At 41.6% G+C, this 26,009-nt stretch overlaps 2 protein-coding genes across 12 annotated transcripts in view; both read right to left on the bottom strand.

Annotated features, from left to right (window-relative positions):
• LOC131678824 (longitudinals lacking protein, isoforms A/B/D/L) overlaps positions 1-26,009 on the bottom strand; it is a 573,802-nt gene that overhangs the window by 366,531 nt on the left and 181,262 nt on the right. The window lies entirely within an intron of this gene.
• LOC131676041 (uncharacterized) lies at positions 14,921-19,297 on the bottom strand. The gene has a single exon (XM_058955169.1). The coding sequence runs from the start codon at positions 19,295-19,297 to the stop codon at positions 14,921-14,923; it is 4,377 nt and encodes a 1,458-aa protein (XP_058811152.1).

Here is a 26,009-nt window from a genome sequence, read left to right on the forward strand (position 1 = left end):
AACGATGAAATGAATTGTTAGCATGAGTCAGGCCCGATGAGAGGGGGGGTCAGCCGGGGCAATTGCCCTGGGGCCCGGGTCGCGTTTGGGGGCCCGAATTTTTATCCGAAAGATGGGTGAAAACGTCTGGTATTCATAGAAGAGCAAGAAAAATAAGAATTGTAATTTCTTTGTAATTATTCACCCTATTAAATTGTCATATGATGAAAGCGGAGAAAAATTTGAAAGACATTTTAATCTAATAACTTGAGAATTCGAAATTGTGGATACCAGAGCTTTATTTTATATTTAACTTTTTTCCTTTTTTATTTCGACTATGTTAGTCACATTTTCTTTTTACATTTTAACGACATTCAATTAGCTAGAGATTACTGGGTAGGGAAATTTATGAAAATTAGGGCCACAGTACTCAAGTGAGAGCAAGGATGTGAAGTAAACAGATCGGAAAACTAGAAGTGGCAGGGTCATTAGAACAGGCTTAATATCGTACGGGCTTAATCTTTGTCTTCTGTTAATGAGGGTCGAGCTTAGGCAGTATAACTACGAATCACCCGAGTTCACTAACATGTGTCCTGGTATCGATAGACGTGTCCATCTTTACCGTGACAACCGACGATATATTTAACATTTGTTAAAACAAACGTTCTTAGAGGAGTTGTCTACTTTATGTACTAGGTCAACAAAACCGAGTTTTTTGTTTGAATTGGCAGAATACTTTACAAAACGTTCAGAAGCCAATTCAATGTATTTTCGAAGAGAACAGCGCCAAACAGAAATGCAAGCACACGGACGTATCCGTCCTCTTCTGCGTTCGTTTCTTTACTGGTGGAACCGGTTGTTGGATTGCAGACACTGGGAGTATTTTATTGAGTGAATATTTGTTTCTGTAAGATCCACAAATCTTGGTTTTGAAGCTTTTTGTGGTTTGGCATAAGATAACGATGTGCTGTTAGCGGTTATAGTAGGCGGACTTTTCTTAGCTACTTCTGTACAATGTTTTAGGTGGTGCAGTGTTTTTTGGAGAATTTGCGCATAGGAATCTGCCCTGGGTGCATAACCGGTGTTGTCTGATGAGATGTTCCATGTTCGGTTAATATGCATAAAATGGTTTTGTAAAAAGGAATTAGTTTGTTCACAAGCATTATCACCACAGGAAAAGGATTAGAATTACCCTGGAAAATGTTCCTCAATGTTATTAAATCCATTTCTCCGTACCTTGATATAAACTTTTTTTTATCGCCATGTCAGGAGTGGGCAGAGATAAATCGTGTAAGCGCACCTGTTTAGAGCCGTTGTCTATATATACGGGGATGCTTTAGTTAACGTTGCCGCATGCGTTGGCGTGTTGTATGTTGTTTCGCGTAACGAATGACTGTGATTAATGTTTTATATGGTGCAATTGTAGGATATTAGCTCCTGCCACATTGAGCACCTTTTTCACTTTTAGTAATTGTTTCACTTCTCGAATAGCTGGTCTCAAAGAACATTTCCAAAAAAACAATAGCAACACAATTTATCCACAGTGGGGCTAGTTTTTGCAGGGGATCTATGGCGGAACGATTTTAGCTTGGACTCCGGGAGGGATGAGAAGGTAGACTGACCTTAATTAGGAATCAGAATATATTGGCTCAAATGGCACGTTCCCCGTACATAATCGGGGATTTGTGATCTTAATTAACCGGTAATTGAAATAAATTTTTATTTGTATATTTGTATTTTTATAGCACGTTAAAATAATTTTTCGCCAACAATGCTTTGTGTTAAGATGGAACACTAATTTTGGGTGTCGCTAGAGATGTTTGTGATATCCATAAGAAGCCAATTGCTATGTGCCAAATAAGGAAATCAAATCAGTTCAATTCAGTCACCAGTACTAGCAGTCGTTTGCCCGCTGTACTCGCAGTTGTTTTATTTCCGTTTAATTCCTTATTACTGCATTCTGTGTCATTTTTTGTCTATTACTGCATATTCCAACAGCGTATTAAAACCGACTTCTACATTAAAACGTCACATTCCTTTCCAAAAAAACCTTCATAAAAGCTATGATTAGAAAATTTTCTCGGTTGTTCTATATTTTTAATCCTACAACGGTTTTGTGGGGTACATTTGTACCCCAGAGCTATTTGCAATCCCTGTTATTCCGTTACGGTTTATTTTAACTGCAAGCAAACTTTATCATAAATCAATTTGATTATTAAACTTCCATTAAAGCTGGTGCAACCTATTTGTTTCACTTAAATAACCTAACAGTGCCTGCTTAAAATTTGTCTGGGGTACAAATGTACCCCACAAAACCGTTTACGTTAGTGTTTTATCATGTGTATATAATTCGGAAAATTTATTATATCTTTTTTATAAGCAAAATATCGATACATAGTAACTTGCGTGAAATTGTATAGGCTTCAACACTGCTGAACAATTAAATCTGTTATTTGATTTAATAATGCTACTATAGCAAAGTAACTAGAAAAGGCGCTTGGATCGTAATCGTATTTTTTGGTTTTGATGTCAAAATATGATTTGTATATAATATGTACTACGCACAACTCAATTCCTCATCTTCTGTAGCCCAAGTTCTGGAACGTACAATGCACTGGTCTGTTCCTTCATCGCCTATTTTAACTTCGTTACTGCATATTGCTGTATATTTACTATTTGTATTGTATTTGTATTTGGTGTTCAAACAAGCATCGGAATAAATGCACTTTTTGGTCGGTTTTTGAATTATTTACTATTTGTTCAAAAGGAAATTTAATAATATTTACAACGCCGTATAGATAGTAAAAATCGGTTAGAAGCTTCCGAAGTTATAGCAATATTAAGGTTAAAAAGGGATGTTGACGTATTTTTAGGGCAAATTGTATAAAAATGAAAATGTGCATAAAAAATTTGCAAAGCACGATTATTTTTGAAAAGGCTGCTTTGATTGGCTTATTTTTGAATAAAACTATCTAATTTAATTATAAATTCAATAAAAACTAGGCATATTAGAGCGGTTTTAATTCTGGGGTACGAATGTACCCACAAAACCGTTTACGTATAGAAAAAGTTACGAAACCGTTGTAGGGTTAAACGAGAATTACGAGCTGAATTTGCTACCTTATTCTTGCTAACAACAAAAGCTAAAAACTGCTCCACCGCTACCAACAGATAAATCTACCCGTGTATCATTTTGTCTAAACCACAGAAGCAAAATATCGTAGGGGAGCCCGGGGCTAGTTGGCGGTTGAGGTAAGTTGGCGGAATCCCTTTTTCTCTGTTTCAATTAGACATATAGCGCTGGCTCTTCTTGTGTACCTCAAGTTAGGTAAAACCCGTTATCCAATGTGTTTTTGTTGCAAAACGATTTGTTTGGTGGAAGTTGTGGGTGATATTGTGTTTTCGAGTATACCACGTAAATGTTCTAAATTTTAAATGTTTTGCGTTATTTAGAGTGATTTTAAATCTATTTCCCGAATGATTATATTTTTCGATAGCGCGTGAAAAGAGCATCCGTATAGATATTACATCTATCCACAAACAAAAGTAATTTTTTAAATAATTTTTAATAAAATATGCGGTTGAGGCAAGTTGGCGGTGCTGCACGTGGGATAAGTTGGCGGTACTATTTACAGTGCAATAAAATCATGAAATATTTTTATTTCTGGAATTCACTCCAAAGTAAGAAAATCTTTTTCTTGTGTATCTCGCCAATGTAGGAGACATTTATTCCGGCCAATTCCATAAAAAATTTCGAAAATTTTCTTTTGTATAAGGAGTACGCGTCAAAGTTAAAATTGCGGGGTATTGAAACTGAAATATAATAGCAAATGTCGGTTAATATACAGTTTTCTCGAAAAGACATTCAGCACGTTCCAAAAGGACCCTTGAAGTAATTGAATCTCCATTTGATTGCTTAGTTTTTGGCGTATGCTCACACACCGCAACCTTACCCCGGGGCCGGGGTAAGTTAGCGGGTTTTCCGCGTCACATATTTTTGTCTCTAAAAATGGAGACAATGCATCAAACACTTTAAAAAAATCGGCGATAAAAATTGAAACCAAAAAACCCCGCCAACTAGCCCCAGTCTCCCCTACTTCAACCTACTGTGTCGAACGTGAATAAAAATGAATGACGATCAAAGCGGAAAATGGCCGTACTGTGGTCAAACTGTATTCCTGTTTACTTTTCGAGGTGTCCCTTAAAATCACCTGTTGGAGTAGTTAAAAATATCAAATTTGCAAATGGAGGTAAAGATGATCAATGTCTATACCTTACAATTTCATAGTTGGACATAGTGTACTGATTATTTTTCAGACTAATAATCAAGTAGAAGCGTTTATTGCGCAAAATTAAATATATCATTGAATGTGGCAACATGAAGTCAGTACCTCTGTATATATAAAGGCGATGACACAAACATGGTGCGAATACACGGATTATCTCCATATACCTCTAATAAGGTTATTAACCATTGTGTACATTTTTAACAGGGCAAAAGAGTACCCGGGAACCCGCTAATTGAAAAACTCGTAACCATAGCAATTTTAGCAACAGCAACATAGTTTGATATATGAATGAATATATACAAGTCCTCTAATCAAGATTCAAATAAGTAAGTTGAGAAGGGCCCGTCAGTAACACTAGCCTTGGGGCCCGCCGCCGCTCTCGACGGCCCTGAGCATGAGGAAGTCGCATAGTACTGGCCAATGGCAGAACAGATAATAATTGATTCCTGAAAATCAATTTTTCTTTATTCATGTAAATTATACATATTTACAAATCTAATAGAGGATTCCTGTTCATATTTCTGAATCATTAGTGCGAACATTGTGTAATTTGGTTAAGTACAATGAAAGTTACAAACTCGACCTTCTGTTCTTTCCGAAATATTGAAATGGGGTGTCTATATTAAACCGTTAGTCGTGGTTACAATAAAAAAAGATGGGTGGGTAATGTCTGTGACATAACCGGAGCGTCGTCATTTCAATTCGAGACGTTAATTTAAATCTAATAATATTCAACAGAATCACGTTTGAATGGGAAATTTTCAAATATGGTAATAATGGTGGTTCTGAAAAGAACCTTTGGAATCGGCGTTGGTGTTGATGGTGATGCGCTGGATCGTTGGATATATTTGGCATGATATTACGTGCCTGGCGAACTGTTTTGTAGCCTCGAATAAAACAACAAGACTGGCTTCTACGGGTACTATTACGGCTGAACTTTATAAGCTTAGCTCGACTTTGAAATCCTGCACAATCTCACGAATCAGACACTGGTAGGGTCATTTTGTTTGCTACTAGCACGGAGCTGAACAAAAAAATCATTTAATGCAGTTAGTTCACGGAGGCTGCCAAAAAGCTCGAATAGAAGCATGCGACTTCAACGTTTCTCTTAAACACATGCAATTGAAGCAACACTGATCACTAGAGGGATGGTGAGGGAACACGCACATTCGTTTTGGTAATACTGATAATAACAGTAGAAAGGAATGGAAAAGCAGTGCACGAAACGAGCGAGAGCATAATTTAAATTTTTGTTCCGTGTGCAAGCTACTTCTTTCCACACAACGTATTATGTTGCTTGTTGAAAATTTGTTACACATCTTAAAATGAAAGTTTCAGTTTAACTCTCACTAGACCACAATTGATTGGTCCTGAAAAGAACCGTTGCTTTTATTGTAATTTACGCCCACTCCCAGCGGACACTGTGAGTCAGTTTGATTTCTTTTGCGAGAAAGTTACGTACTTGGCGCACTATTTTGTATCCTCAAACAAACCGACTAAGTAGGCATCACTGGCTTCATTACGGCTGAGTTTTGTAAGCGTAGCTCGACTTTGAAGTAATACACAACCTTATGAACCAGACGCTGGAATATTAGCCAGCGGATTAGTTGCTCCGTTGCCCTTTAGTTGGGGCGAAATACTGGCATGGCGACAGTTCCTGATCGGTAGTTGGTTGCGATGGGCCATCAGTAGCTGGGGCACTTTTGCGGACCGTAATCATTGCCAACTGCTTTCCTCCGGAGGACTGGATGCTTGCTAGTGCTTGAACGAATACGAATGATGAGAAAAACCGACCGACCAATATTCATATATGAAAACACGAGAAAGCACTACTATCGATCTCTCGCTCGTTTTCATGCCATTCCTGTGCCTTTCCTTTCCGTTCGGCTACCAATACTAGCATAACCAAAACGAATATTCTGTCTTTCCATCGCCTTCAATCTAGTGGCCAGTGCTAGCAAACTTGCATGTTCAGTTTTTCAATAACAACATTCCAACAATATTTTCAAAGAATGTTGCAGATTTGAAAAGGAAGGGAAAGATTTTCACAAATTTAAATTCTTTTGTCTTATTTGTTAGCGCTGATACTGGCCATGGGATGGTGGGGGAACACCCACATTCGTTTTAGTTATGATGGTATTAGCAGCAGAAAGGAATGGAAAAGCAGTGCACGAAAACGAGCGAGAGAGGATAATTTAAATTCTCTTTCTTTCTTTCCACACATCGTATTTCTTATATAGCTTTCTGAAAATTATTTGTTATACTCCATAAAATGTGAATTTCAGTTTAACTCTTATTAGAACACAATTAATTGGTCCTGTAAAGAACAGTTTATTGTTTTATTGCGGGAGCATTATTCAGACGCACTCCCCGCAGACACGGTGAGCCAATTTAATGTATTTGGCCTGAAAGTTATGCGCTTGGCGCACTATTTTGCATCCTCGAAAAAACCGACCAAGTAGGCATCGTTGGCTTCTCGGGGCATCATTACCACTGAGCTTTGTAAGCGTAGCTCGACTTTGCAGTCCTGCACAATCTCACGACCCAGACGCTGGAACGATAGCCTACAGATTAGTTGCTCTGTTGCCCTTTAGTTGGGGCGAAATTCTTGCAGGGCGACAGTTCCTGATCGGGTTGCGATGAGTCACCGAATATTCATAGGAACAAACATGTAGTGGAACTTTTTCCGACCATCGTCATCGCCAACTGCTTTCCTTCGGTGGACTGGCTGCTTGCTAGTGCTTGAACGAATACGAATGATGAGAAAAGCCGACCGACAGATATTTATATAATCGCGCTAATATGCACTACTATCGTTTTCTCACTCGTTCCCGTGCCGTGCATGAGCCTTTCCTTTCCGTCCGGCTTCTAATGGCCTACCAAGGGAATATGCCGTCTTTCCCCCACCAACTGCTCTCGTCAAGCAACCCAATGCGAATATTCATAGGAACAAACATGTAGTGGACCTATATATAAACTTTTCATTATTTTATTGTTCGGTTGGTCCACCATAGTGACGGCTCTGTGCGGGATGGGCTGAAAATTTTCACTTTTCCGAGTGGTTTTCGAAAGATTTTTTAAAACACATTTTTTTGTTTTTAGTGCATTCTATACAAACTTCAAATTTTAATATAGCATAGAGGAACATATTTTCAACAAATTGGCCTAAAAATCAAATCAAAGTATGATAAAAGTTATTAACGTTCAAAATCTGACGCGGCGCCGCAGCCGATATTTTGAAACGGGACCCCTATATTGAAAGCTTAAATGTATTCTACATTAAAAAATGAGAAAGATTTCAATACCATTCTGTAATTAAAGTAAAGATCGTTATTTTTTTTCTCTCCAACAGAATTGCTCTCTGGACTCCCTAGAAATGGGTGGCATGTTTCTTTTCACTCGGATGCTGTCAGTTCAACCGAAGATGGCGTTGAAACAATAAGCACTACGGTTTTACGAAACGCATCGTCATCGCGCAAAAAAAAGTTTACGGTAGATCACTTTCGAGACGAAAACGTGCCCCGCCAGCCAAAAATATCATTGCTTCCATACCTTGTTTCACCGAACCCTCAAGGTGGAGGATATCATCTGTCGGAAGAAGACTCGGTCTCCCGAGTTCACGAGCAAGCTGATGCCGGTGGATGACATAGAACTACCGCGGGACGTCGTGCTGGACGACGACGCTCTCGAAGACAAACATTCCAGGAAATGACAGCTACTATTCCAGCGACAAGTCGGTCAATTCCCCCGAAGTAAAATTAAGCATTTGAAAAAAAGTTATGCTGTCCATCGCCATACCGGATTCAAAGCCGTAGTTCAAGCCAAGCGGTCTGGCCATCAATGAACAAGTGTACCAGGAGGAGTGTCTTGAGAAAATTCCTCTGCCGTTATTAATGGAGCATCATGCGGATGGAAAGTACGTTTTCTGGTCGGACAAGGCATCTTCCTATAACGCTAAAAAGACGCTGGAGTATATTGAGCAGAAAAGGATACTGTACTTGCCGAAACGACCAACTTGCCCCAGTGTCCCATTGAGCATTTTTTCGGCTCCCTCAGTACCCTTGTGTACAAAAATAATTGGCGGGCCCAGGATACGAAACAGTTGACCACCAGAATCCGGAATCGTATCCGGAAGATGGACGTCAGTGCCGTTCAGCGCTCTTGTGAGAGTATCGCAACAAATTTGCGTTGTACGGCTGACCAGGGCCCCTGTCATTTCGGCTGATACCGTGGATCAACTGTACTAGTTACGGCGTCGTTTATGTTTTCGCGTGTTTCTCAACCAAAACGTATTGTCTTTCGTCCTCAGTACATTTAGTTAATGTAAAAATGTCAAATGAGTTTTTTTTTTACGTGAAGATTAATGTTGAACGAAGTGAAATGATCCGTGGCAACAGCTGTATCACTATAATTTTGCAAGCTTTTGTCACCAAAAAAATACTACAAGCACCTTAAAAAATCTTCTAAAGTACATGCCAAATAGTGTTGCAAAACTATATAACGATTATAAATGGAATATCGCGAATATTCTTTATTTTTTAGACCTAATTAAAGTCGAAGCAAGTTATCGGACTTGGAAATTTTAGAACCAGCAAGGCGCTTCCACTACTTCCAGGGATACCAAAAACCCTAATGGACCCTTTTTTGGAAACAATCCCAATTTTTTTATACTTCGTGGACTTAATTTTCACAATTTTTATATTAAAGACGTGCACGCGGATCCACTGCATTTAAGGCTTTTCGGGATGACGGGTTACCATCATCTAGCTACTCGATCAGAAATATATAACAGAAAGATTTTAAATCTATATCTCGCGTTGTTACTTGTTATAATTTTCTGTTATTCGAACTACTAACGAGACCAATTTTATAGCACAATTTACAACGAAAATCGCATAATAATGCTATTTTTGCATTCTGATAGGATATCGACACCACACGGCATTAGAAACATGAATAATGCGCTTGAGCCAAAAAAACGCGGATATTGGGGACAGTTCGTCGACGTTTTAATGAGAGAAGCATCGCTGAGCGCTCTTCGGGGCACAGTTCAGCGTATGCGAAATATTCAAACCGCTGGATTATTACTTTCCCCAAGAAGATCTGTCCGGACTCTGCCCTGGTACAGAAAACCAACCATGCCGCGTCTCCTCAGGATACCGCGAACAAATCATCGTTTTCGATGGAGGACTTCTTACTGCTCTCTTGTCATACAACAATAACACCCCAGCGTTCAACAGAACCAAATTGAATTTATTGAAGTACCTGCCTGCCTCTGTCATCCAGAAACGAGGAAAGCCCAGCCTTCGATTATAACTCGTATCGATCAATTGCAATGCTGTCAAAGGATGGTTTGATCTGTGCAGCAATGGAGAGTCAGGATGGTGGCTGCATTTTATCATCCTGAAGGTATCAATAAAACTTTGGTTTAGATGTTGGTTGGTATTTCACCCTTATGCATCTTAACGTCCCGGACATTGTGACGCACCACCCTTCGAACGTTATGACCTGTGACGTTATGAAACGGTGACGCCTCTTCCCATATGTACTTAGTGTACACTTTTTTAAAATCAATCAACATATAAATTTAGCCTTCTCATTTCTCTTTTTTCTTCTCCTTCTAAGAAGTATCCTGAAACCTAGACTATCGATGGTTCGATGCGTCTTCAAGGCGATACAATACATCTTTGTCATACAAGTCAACAAGCACGAAACCTGCAGGCTGAACATCACACGCGCAACTCGGTGTGTTACCGATTCGCTTCTGAGTCGTACTACGAAATCGTCTGGATGTCTCAAGCCACAAAGCTGATAATCTGAAATCAAGCGACCTAGCAACTTGGTCCATTTAAAAGGAATCCGTTACTGGTTCGAGCAGGATCAACCAGTTTTTTATAGTAAGGTTTAAAAAGCTTCGAAAACCTACCCTGTAGTTTATTGGGACTGTGTGCGACTTACTTTCGTGCCTATCCACTAAAAAGCACTCCTTACTCTTTCTTCGCCCACCTTCCTACGGAACTACATCAATGTATTATTTCGTGGAGGGGAACGCGTTGTGCTTTCGTTACACCTCTTTTTTTTGCTCATGAGTTTTCCGCAGCTATCTCGGAGCCTTACTTGATCCAAGAAATGGCTCAACTTTTGAGCTATTTAACTCTCGACTCTTCTCTTCCCCATCTATCTTTTTTTATTTTGATTATAGAGGTTTTAACCTTAAGGTCATTCGCCCTTTCGGGTTAGAAAAATCTCTCATGAAAAAATTCTAAGCCTATGCGCGAGGTCGGGCCTCGAACCCAGGTGCGCTGCGTACAAGACAATCGATTTACCAACTACGCTACGCCCACCCCCCATCTATCTTATTGCCATTTAGCTCTCGTCACAGAGAGTCGCTTAGCTGCTGATTCCATGAGGCATTTAGCTCCTGTTTCCGTGAGTCATTCAGCTCCCAGTCTTATCCCGATCTGCTCGGTGGTGAGCTCGCCCTACCCGGACTGAAAGATCTCCGGGGGCGGAACATCTCTCGGTACCTATGTCTGTTTCGTGAGCCAATTAGTCTTTGTCACGCTATAGTCGGATAGTCCACGGCCGTGAATCTACCCTACTGTAAATTCCACGAAGGTATGTTTCTCCCTACACTGATGTTCGTTTCCGTGAGTCATTTAGCTTCCCGCATCGTTCCGATTTATTCGCTCTAGTTCCTGGCGGTGGACCTAGTCTGGTCAACGGGACAGACAGTAGGTGCTGAGGTCTGTCATGCGGTTCCAGATGGTGTAATAATGCGCTACTTTTTTAGTCCCTTCGCCACTTTCTCTACAGGTCGGAGTGTATACTCGTATCCACTCGGCTGACAGCATGCCAGATATGCTCGTCGAGGCCCATCTCTTCGACGATATTGTCAACTGTCAGCTCAGGCATACTCCTTCCAACTTTTTATAACCTATGATATTCGAAGAACACGTGTTCCGACGTCTCTAGAACGTTCTCATACTACTGTGTCAAATGAATGTTCACCTCTCCATGCTTCCTATGCACCCAAGCCGACACATTTGGGATAAATTGGTGCGTTCACCTTCCTTTCTCCGTTTTTCCACTCTTTCTGCCACTTAACCAACAGTCCGCCCTGATCAGTCTCTTTGCATTTCGTACATTCCTTCGCTGGTAGCATTCCACGTCCTCAGTCAGAGTGATGCAGATGGGGATCATCCCAGAAATTACGCATACCACCTTCGACGATATCGTTCTGTACGCACTCGCAACACGAACAGCAATTATGCGAAACGTGCATGTTAATTTCGTTCGAGTTCGTTTTGAGTTCAGCGCAGCAGCTCGGGCCGGAATGTCATAATTGAGTATTGAGGATGAGACATCCACCAGGAAACGTCGCGTGCTGCATCTTGCTCCTCCAATGTTCGGCATGGTCCTTGACAATGCGTTAGTTGTCGTCGCAGCCTTCTCACATACATAGTCGACGTGGCTGTTGTAATTTAACCGATCGTCGACTATCATGCATTCTGCGCATGCATCGATGGAGTTGAGTGTCCACCGACGCCTGACCAGCACTACCTCCGTCTCGTGGTGAGCCAGTTGCAACTTGGTGTCAGCCATTCAGGTGTTCATGATGTCTGTTGTCTCTGCCTTCAACATCTCCAGTTCCTCAAGGGTCTCACCTGTTATGATTAGGACAACGTCATCTGCAAAGCCGGCGATCTCTACTCCTCTGGGTAGTTCCAGTGTTAACACACTCTTGTACATTATATTTCAAAGCGTTGGGCCGAGTGTGGAGTCCTGAGGTAGTCCTGCCGTTATCTTAATCGACCTCTGCCCCGTGTTTGTTTCGTAGACCAGTACTCGGTTATGAAAGTAACTTTTCAGAACCTTGCACATACAGTCCAGGAATCCGAACTGTAATAGTCCGTTCTCACTCTCAGCGTAGTTCGTCAGCCAGTTAAGGATGACACTTTCCCGAAGTTTACCAACAGTGTCCAGTAGGCATATAGGCAAATGCGAAGCTAGATCTCATGGTGGCTTCTCTGGTTTTGGCTGCAACATGAGCTTCTGGATCTACCATCTATCCTGGAAATAGCCTTCGTTCACGCGTTTATGTAGAACTACCCTGAACATGTCCGGAAACGTCGGGATTGCGGACTTGTGTGCCACGTTGGAGATACCATCCGGACCGGGAGCTTTATTCGCTTTCAGCCCTTTCGCCATTATTAGGAGCTCGTCGTTGAAGACTCGATTGTCACCAGCAAGGAGCTTTTATTCTCTGGTGATACGATTCTTGAAATCGCCGATCAGCCATGTTGGTGCTAGAAACGACAGCTAACAACGTTGGTAAATTGATTCTTTTCGACTGTAGAAATTGTAAGAAGGGGAAATGTTTTCGGCAGTGCAGTCACGTAAGAACTTGCGTTGATTCTAACTTATTTTCGCCGACGTTTCGATCCGTGGTTGGGATCTTCTTCAGGGCCTGATTTATTGCGGAAAGTAACTGTTGTATTACATGTATTACACAAATAATCATAAAAACATAATGTTCGCGAAGTGCTACTCACTCGACAATATTCGACAATGTCATGGTTCGTTTTGCATACGGGAAACTGTCAGGTCTGAGAGGGTTAACATCGGGTGTTTTCACTGTGGGACATATCATAGTTTGGGGGATCGTATAGTATGGATTTTGGTAGCAATGAGACAGTATAACTTACGGAGTTTTCTCATCGAGTTTGTCGGTCTAAAATCGATTTAAAATCACTCCAATTGCTTTAAAAATAAATTTTTTAAACTTATTATCAGCGACTTTAAACAATTTTGTAGCTCGTTTAGTTTGAGAAAAAGTTAAAGAAGATCGCTGTTTTCAACAACCAAAATCTATGGTCAAGAAATTCAGTGTGGTTTATGCTTCTGTCCCAGCCGGTGTGAAGCGAACGACAAATAAAGTTACTTTTTGATTGTGTTCCTTGTCTGAAGGACAAAGGAAACTTCTACTATACTATGCCTTAGTAATCTGTCAAGATGAGTGAGTCGCAGAGACAGGAAGTGGTGCACCGGCCAAATACTGTGATTATTGGTGACTCCGTAAGATCAAGTATTTGTGATTAGTAACATTTTCTGAAGGTGAAATTGGAGGTTAGAGTTACGATAGTAACCTTTATCGAGTTCTACCATGTCAGGTATTCTGCGCTCATAGCGTTCTACAAATTAGATCAGGCGAAACCATTGATTTTGAATAATTTAAAACTGTTTAATTTTAATGGTTGTGTGTGACAAAGCTGTAATTAGTATCTGCATATAAATGGACGGTGAGAGAATCAATGTTCGGTTACAAGATCGGATACCGCTTACTTGCAGATACATGTCAGATATGGGAGGAATTCAGTACAAAATATAATGCGATAGTACAATTACACAAAGTATTCTTTGCACATATCAAAGACAAAAAATAGTACGTTTCAGTTCGGCGAAAAAACGTCACATTACGGCTTATTCTGATCAGAAACCGCTGAACACAAACAATTACCAAATATTTGGCACATGTTCTGGTAATATTGACAACGGCGCTGCGTCAAGTATCTTAAAATCTACAGCCAGCACAATCATTGAGGAAATTCACACTCATAAAGGCAACAAGCAAGCATGTTTGCGAACATAAAGACAGCAACCACGATGATGACACGGAAGTGTTGAATAGCGAGATAGATATGAACGACCCCCTATACGCAGTTGGTGAGGAAACATATTTCCCCGCCTCGTAAACAGGTATGTACGTGCAATGGCTAAGAACTTGCGCGAGATCTGTTGGACAACCAGTAAAACTCGTTTTATTATTTCTATTGTTGGAAATAGATATAAATAGATAACAGAACCACTGTTCCGATTGGCTAAAGTATTGAACCGAGTTCACTTACTGATTATTTAAAAAATAGTAAAAGAATTTTTATGGACGACTGAGCACTAAAATTTCCTAAAAGTGAACGCTTCATCGCAAGTGATTGTCACGTTCAACAAAACTCAGATGTAATGTAATTGTACCCAATTTGAATTTCTGTATTAGGTCTATGCACTCTGCACTCTTAGTATAAATACTAGACATCACATTCAAGCGTACTAGGCAAAAAATATTTCAATTTACTGCGAACGATATAGCTGAGACAACAATTTTCGCTGTTGCGTCATTTTAATATATTATAATTTTCATTGGCTCTTAATTTCATTTTCATGCGAAGAATTTGTTCCGTATTAAAACACTGTTGAGACTAAAATGTTGTGACTGGTTGAATCTATTATTCATTTCGATTTCATGTCTTCAGTATATAGCAGTCTCACGATATGTTTTTATTCGTTTTGGACTAAAATGAGAGATGATCAGAAATCACGGATGCACTCAGAACGAGTGCTTTCGGAATGGCGCTCTGATCCTCACAATTCGGTTTGAATATAACGACATTTTCGAAAGCACATTACGTCTTCGTTACCCGCACAATATTCAACGTCAGGTGAAACAAGTTTGATTGAATTTTGAAACCTGTTATCAAAAAGCCATACAGCTTTCTTCAAGAAGTCATGCATCTCTTTTAATCTTGATGATGATAGTAAAAAAGCTTGAGCTAATTAAAAACGAACCAACTACTGAGCAGATTGTATGAATTGACTTAGAAAGTGTAACTGCATCTGCAAGCATCTTCGCAAATCTGACCGGCATGCAACAATTTGTAGTGATAATGAAGCATTACTAGTGACGTGAACGGATGATTTTTATCCAACACTATCGGATGCTTTCTCTCGGTTGAAACTAGAGCATTCACCAGTCTACCACCGACGCGAACTATACCATCCAGCATTATCGGATGAAGATTGTTAATGCGAGACGTCGATTTAACTTGACCCTCTCGTTGCAAATCCTTTAGTTCCTGTTCGAAGCACTCCCGTTGAGCGAGTCTCACAAGATGAAGTAGAGCTGATTCTCGTTCTGCATAGGTTAGAATCCCAGACCTTCGATTGTTGTGAGTCCTTTGTTGCGCGTTGTGCTTCCATCTGAGAAGCCAGGCAGTGATTCTCACTAGACGTGTCAGCGATGATCTGAGGCTGAAGATTTCGTTCGGCAGAGACATATTGACTACGACGGACACAGCCGAATTTTCTTCCAGCACAGTTGGGTCGACACCTGCCATGGTTAGGTGTATATTTTCTGGCCACCTGTCTTCGTTTCCTCGCATCCACGGTGCTCCATTCCACCATAGGGGATCTTCGTTCAGCTGATCTGCAGTTACGCCACGAGATAGTACATCTGCTGGGTTTTCTGTGCCTGGTACATGACTCCACACGCCGCCTCGTGTAGCATGTTGTATTTCCGATACCCTGTTCGCAACGAATTGCTGCCACCGTGATGGACTCGATGACAACCAATATCGGACTATCATAGAGTCGGTCCAGAAGTATGATCGAACAGTTATTTTCAGACTGGTCACCACCTTCTCATAAAGATGAGCGAGTAATAGTGCGGACGACAGTTCCAATCGCGGAATCGACTGTTTCCTTTTCCGTTTCTTTAAGTCGTCAAGCGGTGCAACCCTTGATTTTGCCACCAGCAAGTGCGACGTGACACTTCCATCGAAATGCTTGCAGCGCAAGTAAATGCATGCTCCGTAGGCCTTGGTAGAGGCATCGCAAAACCCGTGCAATTGCCTTGACAGACAATCTTTGCTGAAAGCGACCCAACGTGGAACTTGCAGATTTACTAAGCTATCCAGACTTCTCCGAAAGTCACTCCATTGCATTTGCGAGTCTTCAGCAAGAGCATCGTCCCAAGATGCCTTCTGTCTCCAGAGGGATTGGACGAATATTTTTGCTGTAGTGACTACAGGGCTGACTAGTCCAAGCGGATCGAATATTCGAGCCAGATCAGACAGAACAGTTCGTTTACAAATTTCAGCATGATTCCAGGTAGGAACCTTGAATTTGAAGATGTCTAACCTGGGCTCCCACACCAGCCCTAGCGTCTTTATCGTTGCACTGGAATCGTCTAGCTCAAATGATGTGCGATCATACTTGCAGTCATCGGGTATTTTCTCCAGGATGGCAGCACAGTTTGAGCTCCACTTTCGAAGCGTGAATCCACCCCCGTTAAGAAGGGTTTGAATGTCAGCACACAGTTGAACACCTTCATCGATGCTGTCAACGCCAGACATCATGTCGTCAACATAAAAATCTTTTGCCAACACCTTTGCCGCTTCCGGGAACACACCTCCATCAAGTTCGGCCAATCGTCGCAAGCATTTTGTTGCAAGGTACGGAGCAGACGCCGTCCCATAGGTAACGGTTTTCAGCTCAAAAACACGAATGAACTCATTCGGAGTGTTTCTCCAGAAAATGCGTTGTAACCTACAATCGCTGGGTTGGACTTGCACCATCCGATACATTTTCTCAATGTCTGCGACTACTGCATATCGGTGAAGCCGGAACCGCATGACTATTGAAACGGGATCATCCTGTACAGTCGGTCCTACCATTAGCGCATCGATTAAGGAAATTCCGCTACTAGTTGAGCACGAAGCATCGAACACCACGCGCAACTTGGTGGTGGTACTGTCAGGTTTGAGTACACAATGATGTGGAATATAGTACTGCTGCGTTGTAGACTCCTCGTCGTCTAGTACTTCCCTCATGTGGCCGAGGCGATGATACTCCTCGATGAACTGGGTATACATCGATTTGGTATCAGCATCACCTACTAGGCGCCTTTCCAAGGCAAGGAAACGCTTGAGCGCTGTGTTTTTTGAATCACCAAGCCGAGCAATAAGGTAATCTTTCTTGGGCAACGAAACGGCGAACCGCCCGCTAGAATCACGCACAGTTGTGCGGTCGAAGTAGACTTCACAGGCGGATTCCTCAACGGAATGGATACTATTAGAACGGCAGGTTTCTAGCTCCCAGAATTTGGTTAACAAGTCATCAACTCGTTCGCTACATGCACTTGATACCATCGGCCTGAAATGGTTCGATACATTTTGAATTCTACCACAGATTATCCATCCGAACTCTGTATTTTGCATAGCAGGACCGTCTTCTCCGAGCTTGAACTTATTCGCTGTCAACACGTCGAAGAATAATCCAGCCCCGATTATTATATCGATCGATCCTGGCTCAAAGTAATTCGGATCGGCTAAAATCACTCCTTGGGGAAGTGCCAAACTGCTAGTATTGATCTTCGTGGTTGGCTGGTCCTGAGTGACTTGTGGTAGCACGTAGAAAGTCTCCTCCTCCACAAAACCAGATACTCGGGATCGAATACGAGCAACGACAGACTGTTTACATTTCTTCGTGGCTTGTCCAATTCCGCTTATCGAAAGAATTTCTCGAGACCGTTTGAACCTAAGCTGTTGCGACAGATTTTCTGATATGAAACATAACTGAGAGCCGCTATCAAGCAAAGCTCTAGCTAGGGTAGAATTTCCATAATGGTCTTCAAGTATCACGAGTGCGGTTGCAAGCAGGACCGTTCGTGATGCCTTGGTTTCACTAGCGGAGAGGACTGCGTTGTGGCTTGTGATGGTGTCTGTATTGGGTGGCGTTTGAACTTGTCTACTTGACGTAGCAACTGAGAAGGAATTTGTGTTGGGTTGATTGGATGGTTGTTGAAGAGTTTGTGTTGGTTTCTGTGTGTATGAGGTCGAGAGTGTCTGGGTCGAATGTGGATTTTGCGAGTTCGGCTGCGATTGCGGTAGCTTATTCGATTGTGCAGCTGATGAATTGCTTCCAGTCTGGCTTGAACCTTGATGCAGCATCGTGTGGTGTCGTTGTCCACACAATCGACAGGAACTGCGAGAGCATGATTTGGAAATGTGACCTAGAGATAGACAGTTAAAGCACAGTCGACCAGTTTTCACCGCGTTTCTTCTCTCCTCTATCTTCATGGATTTGAACTTCCTACACTGGAAACTTTGATGTTGAGACTCGCCGCAGAATGGACACCCTGTTTGAGTTGACCCCGCATAGCTATTGAGCGCCCGTGATGTCTTCTTGGGATCATGTTGCTGGGAACTGGATCGTTCGGGAGCAACGGATTGTAGAACAATACAGTGGTTTTTAAGAAACTCCAACATGGCGGTATATCTGGGCACTTCTCGTGATCGATGTTCTGTTTCCCACAAGCGTAGTGTTGTTGTGTCCAGCTTACTCGCTAGTATATGTGCTAATATTGTACTCCATTCGAATGTATTTTCACCCAGCTTGTGCAGCATCTGCAAATGCATATCGAAATCATTTATCACATGGTTCAATGATTCAAAACTCTCCCTTTTCATAGGTTCGATCGATAGCAGCGCGTCGAGATGAGATTTTACAAGAAGTTTTTTGTTTTCATACCGGGACTCCAACGACTTCCAAGCTATCGAATAGTTCGCCGCTGACAGTTCTATCGAACCAATTTCTTGCAGAGCTTCTCCTGACAAAGACGTGCGAAGGTAGGTGAACTTGTCAATCTCAGTGAGCTGTGCGTTGTCTGAAATCAGATTCTTAAAGGTGTCTCTGAAGGTGATCCAATCTCTCAAGTGTCCACCGAATGTAGGAAGCTTCAGCTCTGGGAGTTTTACACGCATCATTGATAGAGAAGAACCCTGTTGGTTGGTTGATTCGATAGGCACCACACTGGAACTCGATCCGGAGGGAATCATTAGACCTTGCATCGATTGCTTTATTGCGAAGTACTCGTTGATGAAGTCTTTTAGAAACTTTTCATTCTCTTTCACCTTCTTTGCCTTCGTTCTCGCCGTCCTAACCGCATGATCTTCTTCAGATTCATCAGGATCCACGAAATCTTCGTCAAAGTCTGTATCCTCCAATATCAGGTCGATGCGCATTCGAACTTCACAGAATAAATCGTAGATTTCATCCAGTTTCTGAATTCGTGCTGCCAAAGATCCCTTATCGAGGTGCTCTTGGTAGTTTCGAACGAAGTCCTTCATCACGTCCATCACATTTCTCAATTGCCCTTCTTGCTTGGACAGTCGTCGCAGCTCGTCATTAGACATTTTGAACCTTTCTAATCACAACGCACTATTCACAATTTGACCGACCGACTGATATAACCGAAAACCGCTCGCAAATTGACAGAACCCACCGACTGACAGACAATCACAGAATTGAAACAACTCTCAAAATAATCCAACCAACAATAGAAACTTAACTCAGATAATCATCACACCCAATATTTCCTTTCATCAATGAAACGCATAACGTGCAATTTACATTCCTTTATTTATCACAAGAGCAAATTATCACCATGTGTGAATCTCACCTTTGCAATGGCGGACGTCTGACCATGCATTCAGAACACCACCCCAGACAAACCTGAACCTTTAGCTACTTATCTGTGAATTTTGCTGCCGATGGCTGAATTTCCTATGTTATGCGGATTGGTCCCATGCAATTCCAATCGCCCATGAAATTCCAAACGTTCATGCAATGCCTGGCGCTATATTTAACACGGCCACGATGTTCAGATGAAGCTTCTTTGTCTGCCGTCGACGATTTTGACAATGGCGGCGATCACACCATCGTTTTGTGCACCTTCACTGTTCACGGAAATTTCGACCACCGGACCTTTTGCGGAGTGATCCGGTACGAAGGACCACAAGCTTTTACTTTTTATTGTATATTTACTATAAAGTTTTATATATCAAAGAGAACTTTTCATTTCACAATTCAAAATTTAATGAAAATCAAATAGGAGTGACATAGGCTAAAATAGGAATTCATTTCTATTGCTAAAGCATCGATAAGAAAGTAGTGGTCCGTATTGGAACAGGATTGGAGTAATTCGGACCATTCATGTACTTTTGCACAAAACTGTTTATACGCAATACGGTAAAAAATCGGAAAAAGCCGTCTTAGAAAAAATGTGCGGAATTGATCAGGCTTTCAGGAAAAAATATTTGTTTGTGAATCGGTTGACACGTTCCAGTTCTATAGCTCATAAGCCCTTACTAGGTCCGAATTGGCCCAGTTCAAATTCAAAAGCAAGAATTCGTCGATGAACTATAGCCTTTCCTGATAACAGATAACATATTCTCTATTGCCTATTCACTAAGAAATTTTCAAAATTACATTCAGTTTCCAGTGACTATCTCAAGTCACCAGAATTAACACATTTATGCAAAAAGTTTCAAGCCCCTCCCGAAACAAAGTTCTGGCTACGGGCCTGATCGACGCAAATTCTTACGTGACTGCACTGCGTGTTTGCTTGGATTTCAGTATGTAAACAAAGTTGTTTGCTGTCATTTTTCTTCCCCGCAACTTGCAGCACGCATCTCGGGCCTAGTCACCAGTAATTTCACCTTACAGTCTTCTATGACTTCTTCAGATTTTGCTCTCTGAACGCGTCTTTTGGCTTTTGGTCAGGTAGCATGGAGCCATTCGGTTCACCAATACGCTGGATGCCGGCAGTTCCTCGGCTTCATTTTCCTCGGAATTATTACATCACACGCCCTCGCTAATGTTTCCGACAGCTCATCGGCATTTGAAATTGGAGCGAGACTGTCGGTACGAAGTGCTTTCACAAAAAGGTCCTTGTCAAAGTTCTTTATTTTCCACTTCTGGTCGCCAGTCTTCACTCTCCGCGTTACAATACAATTCCGTCGACTAATAGTGTAGTGGATCGACTGGAGGACCCATCAGTGTCTAGGTTCATGTTATCGCACTATCATAGCCGTCTGAGTTGATATCCCCCTAGTTTTTTTGTTTTAATTACTTTACTACCCATGATCGCATAGTTGTCCCGTTTTCTATAGGATTTCCTATCTTTATGGGACTGATATGCGATCATGGGCAGTATATTAAGTCTGTACTTGTGCTCAAAGAAATAGGCTCTAATTCGCTTCCTAATCATTCCCTCTTGTTCATCGAAATAAAACTATGAAATATTCCCGCATAGCTTAAATAAATTTTTTTTAATGCGTAATCGCCCAGTTTTAAGAAATTTTAAATGTAAAACAAAGAAATTAACACCGTCACGTACGCTGGCATCAGAAGGCTGATAAAAAATGACAGAGTACAATGGAACGAGCATATGGGACGATTGCCTAAACAGAAATCTACTAGTATCTGCAATTGGTGATGTAATGTGCAAAACCATGATTTGGGTTTAAACTGAAGCTAAATTTTAATTCTCGATTCTGAATTTAATTCTTGTTTTAATATATATATATATATTTTGATTCTTGTTGTAATATTGAATATTGAACCTTCCAGCATCTCCAATTGTCACGACGCATCGCAACGTATGGCAAAATACTACACTCGCGTCCAAACAGATCACAATCAGCCAACGTCAGCGTCAGCGCATCAGTCTATCAATTCTGGCAGCTGCAGCAGCTTCTCCATCCTCGTCTCCACAAAGCACGATCTCGGCTGAAGTCATCGGCGAAAAAGATCGCACGTTCTCAACGACTCGATCCAACCAGCCCACTGCAGCCCGCTTGCACCACCGTCCCTCCTCCCACGTTCACGGAAAGGAACTTTATTGCTTCGCTCTGGCAGAGCAAGATTAGAAGTGCTCGCATCATTTTCCATCCCATTTGCTAGGCAATACCGCGTTTCGTCACACGTACTACTCTCGAAACGGGCTGCAATCGGACTCGAAAGTGCTCGACGACGCACGGAGCTTACATACATTAGCAGCGTTGGGTATCATTCATCGCCCGAGGGACCCTGGCCCCGACATTCAGACGGCAAAAACCGCGAAGCGCAAGGAGGAAAACAATTATGGGTCCCCCTTTATGAGCGGAGATACACTTGCGCCCTGCCAGAGCCGGTGGTGCCGCCGCGTGTGCGCAGGTGTGATTGCATAATGTTTTTATTAATTAATCATACATTTATAGCATTAGCATTTATTGCATTCGAACGGGCCGAGCAAGGCGGCGAGAGAGGGCTGCTCGAACCGAATGAAAAGTGAAGGCGTTTTAATTCTGCTGCCGGTTTTTTTTTTGTTTCGAGTGACTGATTTGAAGAGAATTACGGAGTATGGGGAAGGGTCTGAGCGGGCGGGCAACAGAGTAAGTAAAAAAAATCTTGCGTGCTGCCGGGACTGACACGGATCAGGCTCTTGGAAGGTCAGCAAGCAGCGGTTAGTAATGGAATTGTTGTCATTTGGCGGAAAAGCTTTTTTCTTCTAATTGCGAATAATAAGTTTCCTTTGCAGATAGGGAAAGAGAGCGAAAGCAAAACCATGCGCGATTGCGCAGACGCTTGTAATATGACGACTAAGGTAGTCGTTAGCTGTGAACCTACGCAAAGCTACCCACTGTGGGTTCAGCTTTGGCAAGTTCTCATTAAATATCGACAGTTTGTGAAATAAATTATAGTACCGGTGGTTCGTATGCTCGAGTTTTGGTTCTGAAAGGATTCTTAACGTCAGTCAGACAGTTTTTATTTTGAAAGAGAGATTCGAGGCTTTAGGAACTCAGGATAAGAACCTACGGCGAACCAAAGGAATATTTTAGAGCAACTATATTTTATCGATTCATAATTTGCAAGTTTTTGCAGACATTTTCAAGTGGAACTCGGTAGATTCATTGCGTGATGTACCATGCGTTCACATGAATTTTTAATTGCAAAGCGTACGCTTGGTATATTGTGCAAAAATAGCTAACCAGTAAAATCATTAGCGTTCCCGCTATCTCCTATCCATATATGAGAATGGAAAGAAAACCGCAAAGATTAACGCAATCCGAATAGAAATGTTTAGACTACCGGTTATCAATTCAGCAAGTGTCCTTGATATCAATTGTATTACCTATCTACACTGCCCCGAAAATTTAAAAAAAAACTCTATTTTAAAACCTAGTCATCGCAGTTAAATTTCACTGTTCCAATGGCGCTTAGCACGTGAGAACAATCCAACCAGCAACCATCATCCATCAGCAACTCAGTCCTTCCAAACGAAAACGAGCAACTGAACAGGGAAGGCAAAAAAACACACAAAGTGCAATCCGACATACATTATGTATTTTTATTGCAATTAAATTGAAATTCATTAAATATTATGACTACGCATCGTTATAATAACGGCGGAACGAGTCAGAGAGAGAGACCGGGGAAAAAGAGAGCAATCGACTCAGACTCTGGCATGACGTTTCTGTTTTCTTCCTGCTTCCTTTGCGCAGTCAGTGGTAGACAGATCTCTCCAACCGTGGTATCCCGATACCCCTCAGCCCACCCTCATCAGCGATCCATTACTGATCGGTAGCGGACCCCCCGATCCAAGCCGGTGATGCCTACATGTGGACGACGACGGTGAGTGCTTGGTGATATCTGGCAGGCCCACCCGTTTGATTACGGCTGTCATCCAGACCGATGGAAGCAAGTAAATCTGAGCCGTTTCTTGCCCCCGTCGAAGTGGATTACAACCGACTGAGCCGCGGTCACGGTACATGTGCCGACGACCACGACGACGACGACTGTGATGACGACGGACGAATGCACCGAGCATAAGCTTATAATCATAACAATAAAAGTGACGATAAGTACGTGTGCAATTCCACGCTTTTTGCACGCTGCGGTGGATACAAGAGCGTTTCATCTAAGTCTTTTTCATTTCTATATTTTGCAATATTCCGCGACTTCCCTGTGCAATTCGATTGCAGCAAGAAATGTGTCATTACAAAGAGTCACGGGGGCAGCAGCAGCAGTTGTAATCGGTGGTGTGGTAGAAAGGTTTAGACGGGATGGCGGGTAACTATAACTGCTTCACAGAGTAGTGAACCAAGTATCGTCTGGAATGGGAGGATCTGCGAACTGCGCCGTGTAATTAGCCGCTAAAGTGCACTGAGAGTGGAAACGCTGGGCGTTGATTGGAAGGGATGAGGTGAGTTCGATGAAATTAAATTCAACAATTGCATTTAAAGTTTAGTTTGAAAATCAAGTAAAAATTTATTGCTTTTAGCGACTTTAGAGAAGACACCAGAAAATTACTAACCAAATATGATATGACTTGAGGAAAGCGTTGATAAGGTAAATTTGGATTGAATTATTTTTTCATAAAAATTGGTTATAAGAAGACACGTTAAGAAAAAAAAAAATTAGGCCTGTATGGGTCTCAAGACTTTACAGAAAAATGTGTTATAAAATTCGTAAACAACAGGGCTCAAATTATGTAACTGCCTGTAACTGTCCATTTAGCAATGTATGGGCTCAAAATTGCAAAAGTTCTAGCAAAGAAAAAAAATCAAAGCGTTGAGTTTAATTTGAGAATCTTTTGACGTAGGACTACGTCTTTGTTTTCGATATGGGGGTGCACTCTGCAAATTCTACAAAAATGGTATGTAACGAAAAGTGGTCCAATTTTAAACGCATATAATTCAGCCATCTCAGGATAAATTTTCAAATTTTTTGCACAAATCGCCCCGAAATACTTCTAAGAATAGATCCCAATATATAAACCCAAAGATTTTAGATATCATAGCAATAAAAAAATAAATAATATACAACCTTGTCAAAATATCGCGCATTAACACACAGAAGATAGCGCTTCCCAAGCCCTGTACGACAGATTGGTGTACCTAGCGCGCTACGCTTCTATGAATGACGTCATCATCGACTATTTAAAGAACGGACTTGGCCAGACACGCTCAGTTCCCTGTTGAACGGCTGGCGAAGCAGATCACTGCGCTGTGCTTTTTACAGCCAGTGTAGCTGAGCTAGAAGTCCGTTACACTGGCTGTGGAGGGACGCTACCCTGTGTCGTCCAACAGGCGACCGCTCCAACTGCTTCCTAAATGCCGCTGTAATGTTGCCAGTAAATTTTTGGTTTAACTAGCACATGTATTTGCAATTTTCGCTTGAAATTAAGTAATGTAGTGATAGTAATAAGCTTCCCATTTTTGGTTTAAACGCAAGGACAGTTTTTAAAACAGGATTTGATTAATTAGTTTAGCTCATCTAAGCAATTTTACCAATTCTGTAATTTAAAAGGAATTTTACGGAATATGGTGAATTTGGCCCCACTTGCAACTAGTATAATCAACCTGCACAAAGTGTTGCATAACGCAGGGCTGTTTTTTTGGAACAAAATCCTTCAGCCCTTCGCTATGCAAAATCACGATATTATGACAGATGGGCTAAGCGCGGCCGTTCCTTTCAATCGGGAAAGGCCGCGTGTAATTTTGGTGAAATGCGCTAATAGTATCGTGGTGGTACTAGTTGTCTCTTTCGCTCTACCCATCATCATCAGCGTTGACTCATTTTGCATTGTACGCTTGGGTTCAATGTTTGGTGCGAATGTGTTGGTAGGTAGGGGAACTGGCGGTAAAATGAACAGCAAAGTCATTATTTTCTAACTAATAAGTGACTGAGATATTACAATCACCTTATGTTTCTTGTTAGACATGTTTTGTACATATCTGGTAAAAATACTTCGTCATAAACACATTTTTTCAAACATGATTCTTGATTTCTAAACATGTCCAAAAATGAGACATGTTTATAGCGAGTGGGTAAAATGAACAGATTCTGGTGACCTGCAAAATGTCCTGTATGTACGCAATGCGCAGCGTTGGAATGCATTTTCCGATCAATGCTAATATCCCAACAAATCATGAGCTTTGCATACACACAGGACATTTTGCAGGCAAAAAAATTCTCACGGAAGAATTGAATTTTCATGACGTAATATTAACCATTTTACAATCCTGTGGCATCGAAACACATCTACAAACTTGGGGTTATCCATGGGTGTTTGAACTTTTA

The sequence above is a fragment of the Topomyia yanbarensis genome, chromosome 1, assembly GCF_030247195.1.
Source record: "Topomyia yanbarensis strain Yona2022 chromosome 1, ASM3024719v1, whole genome shotgun sequence".
Taxonomy (NCBI): Eukaryota; Metazoa; Arthropoda; class Insecta; order Diptera; family Culicidae; genus Topomyia; species Topomyia yanbarensis.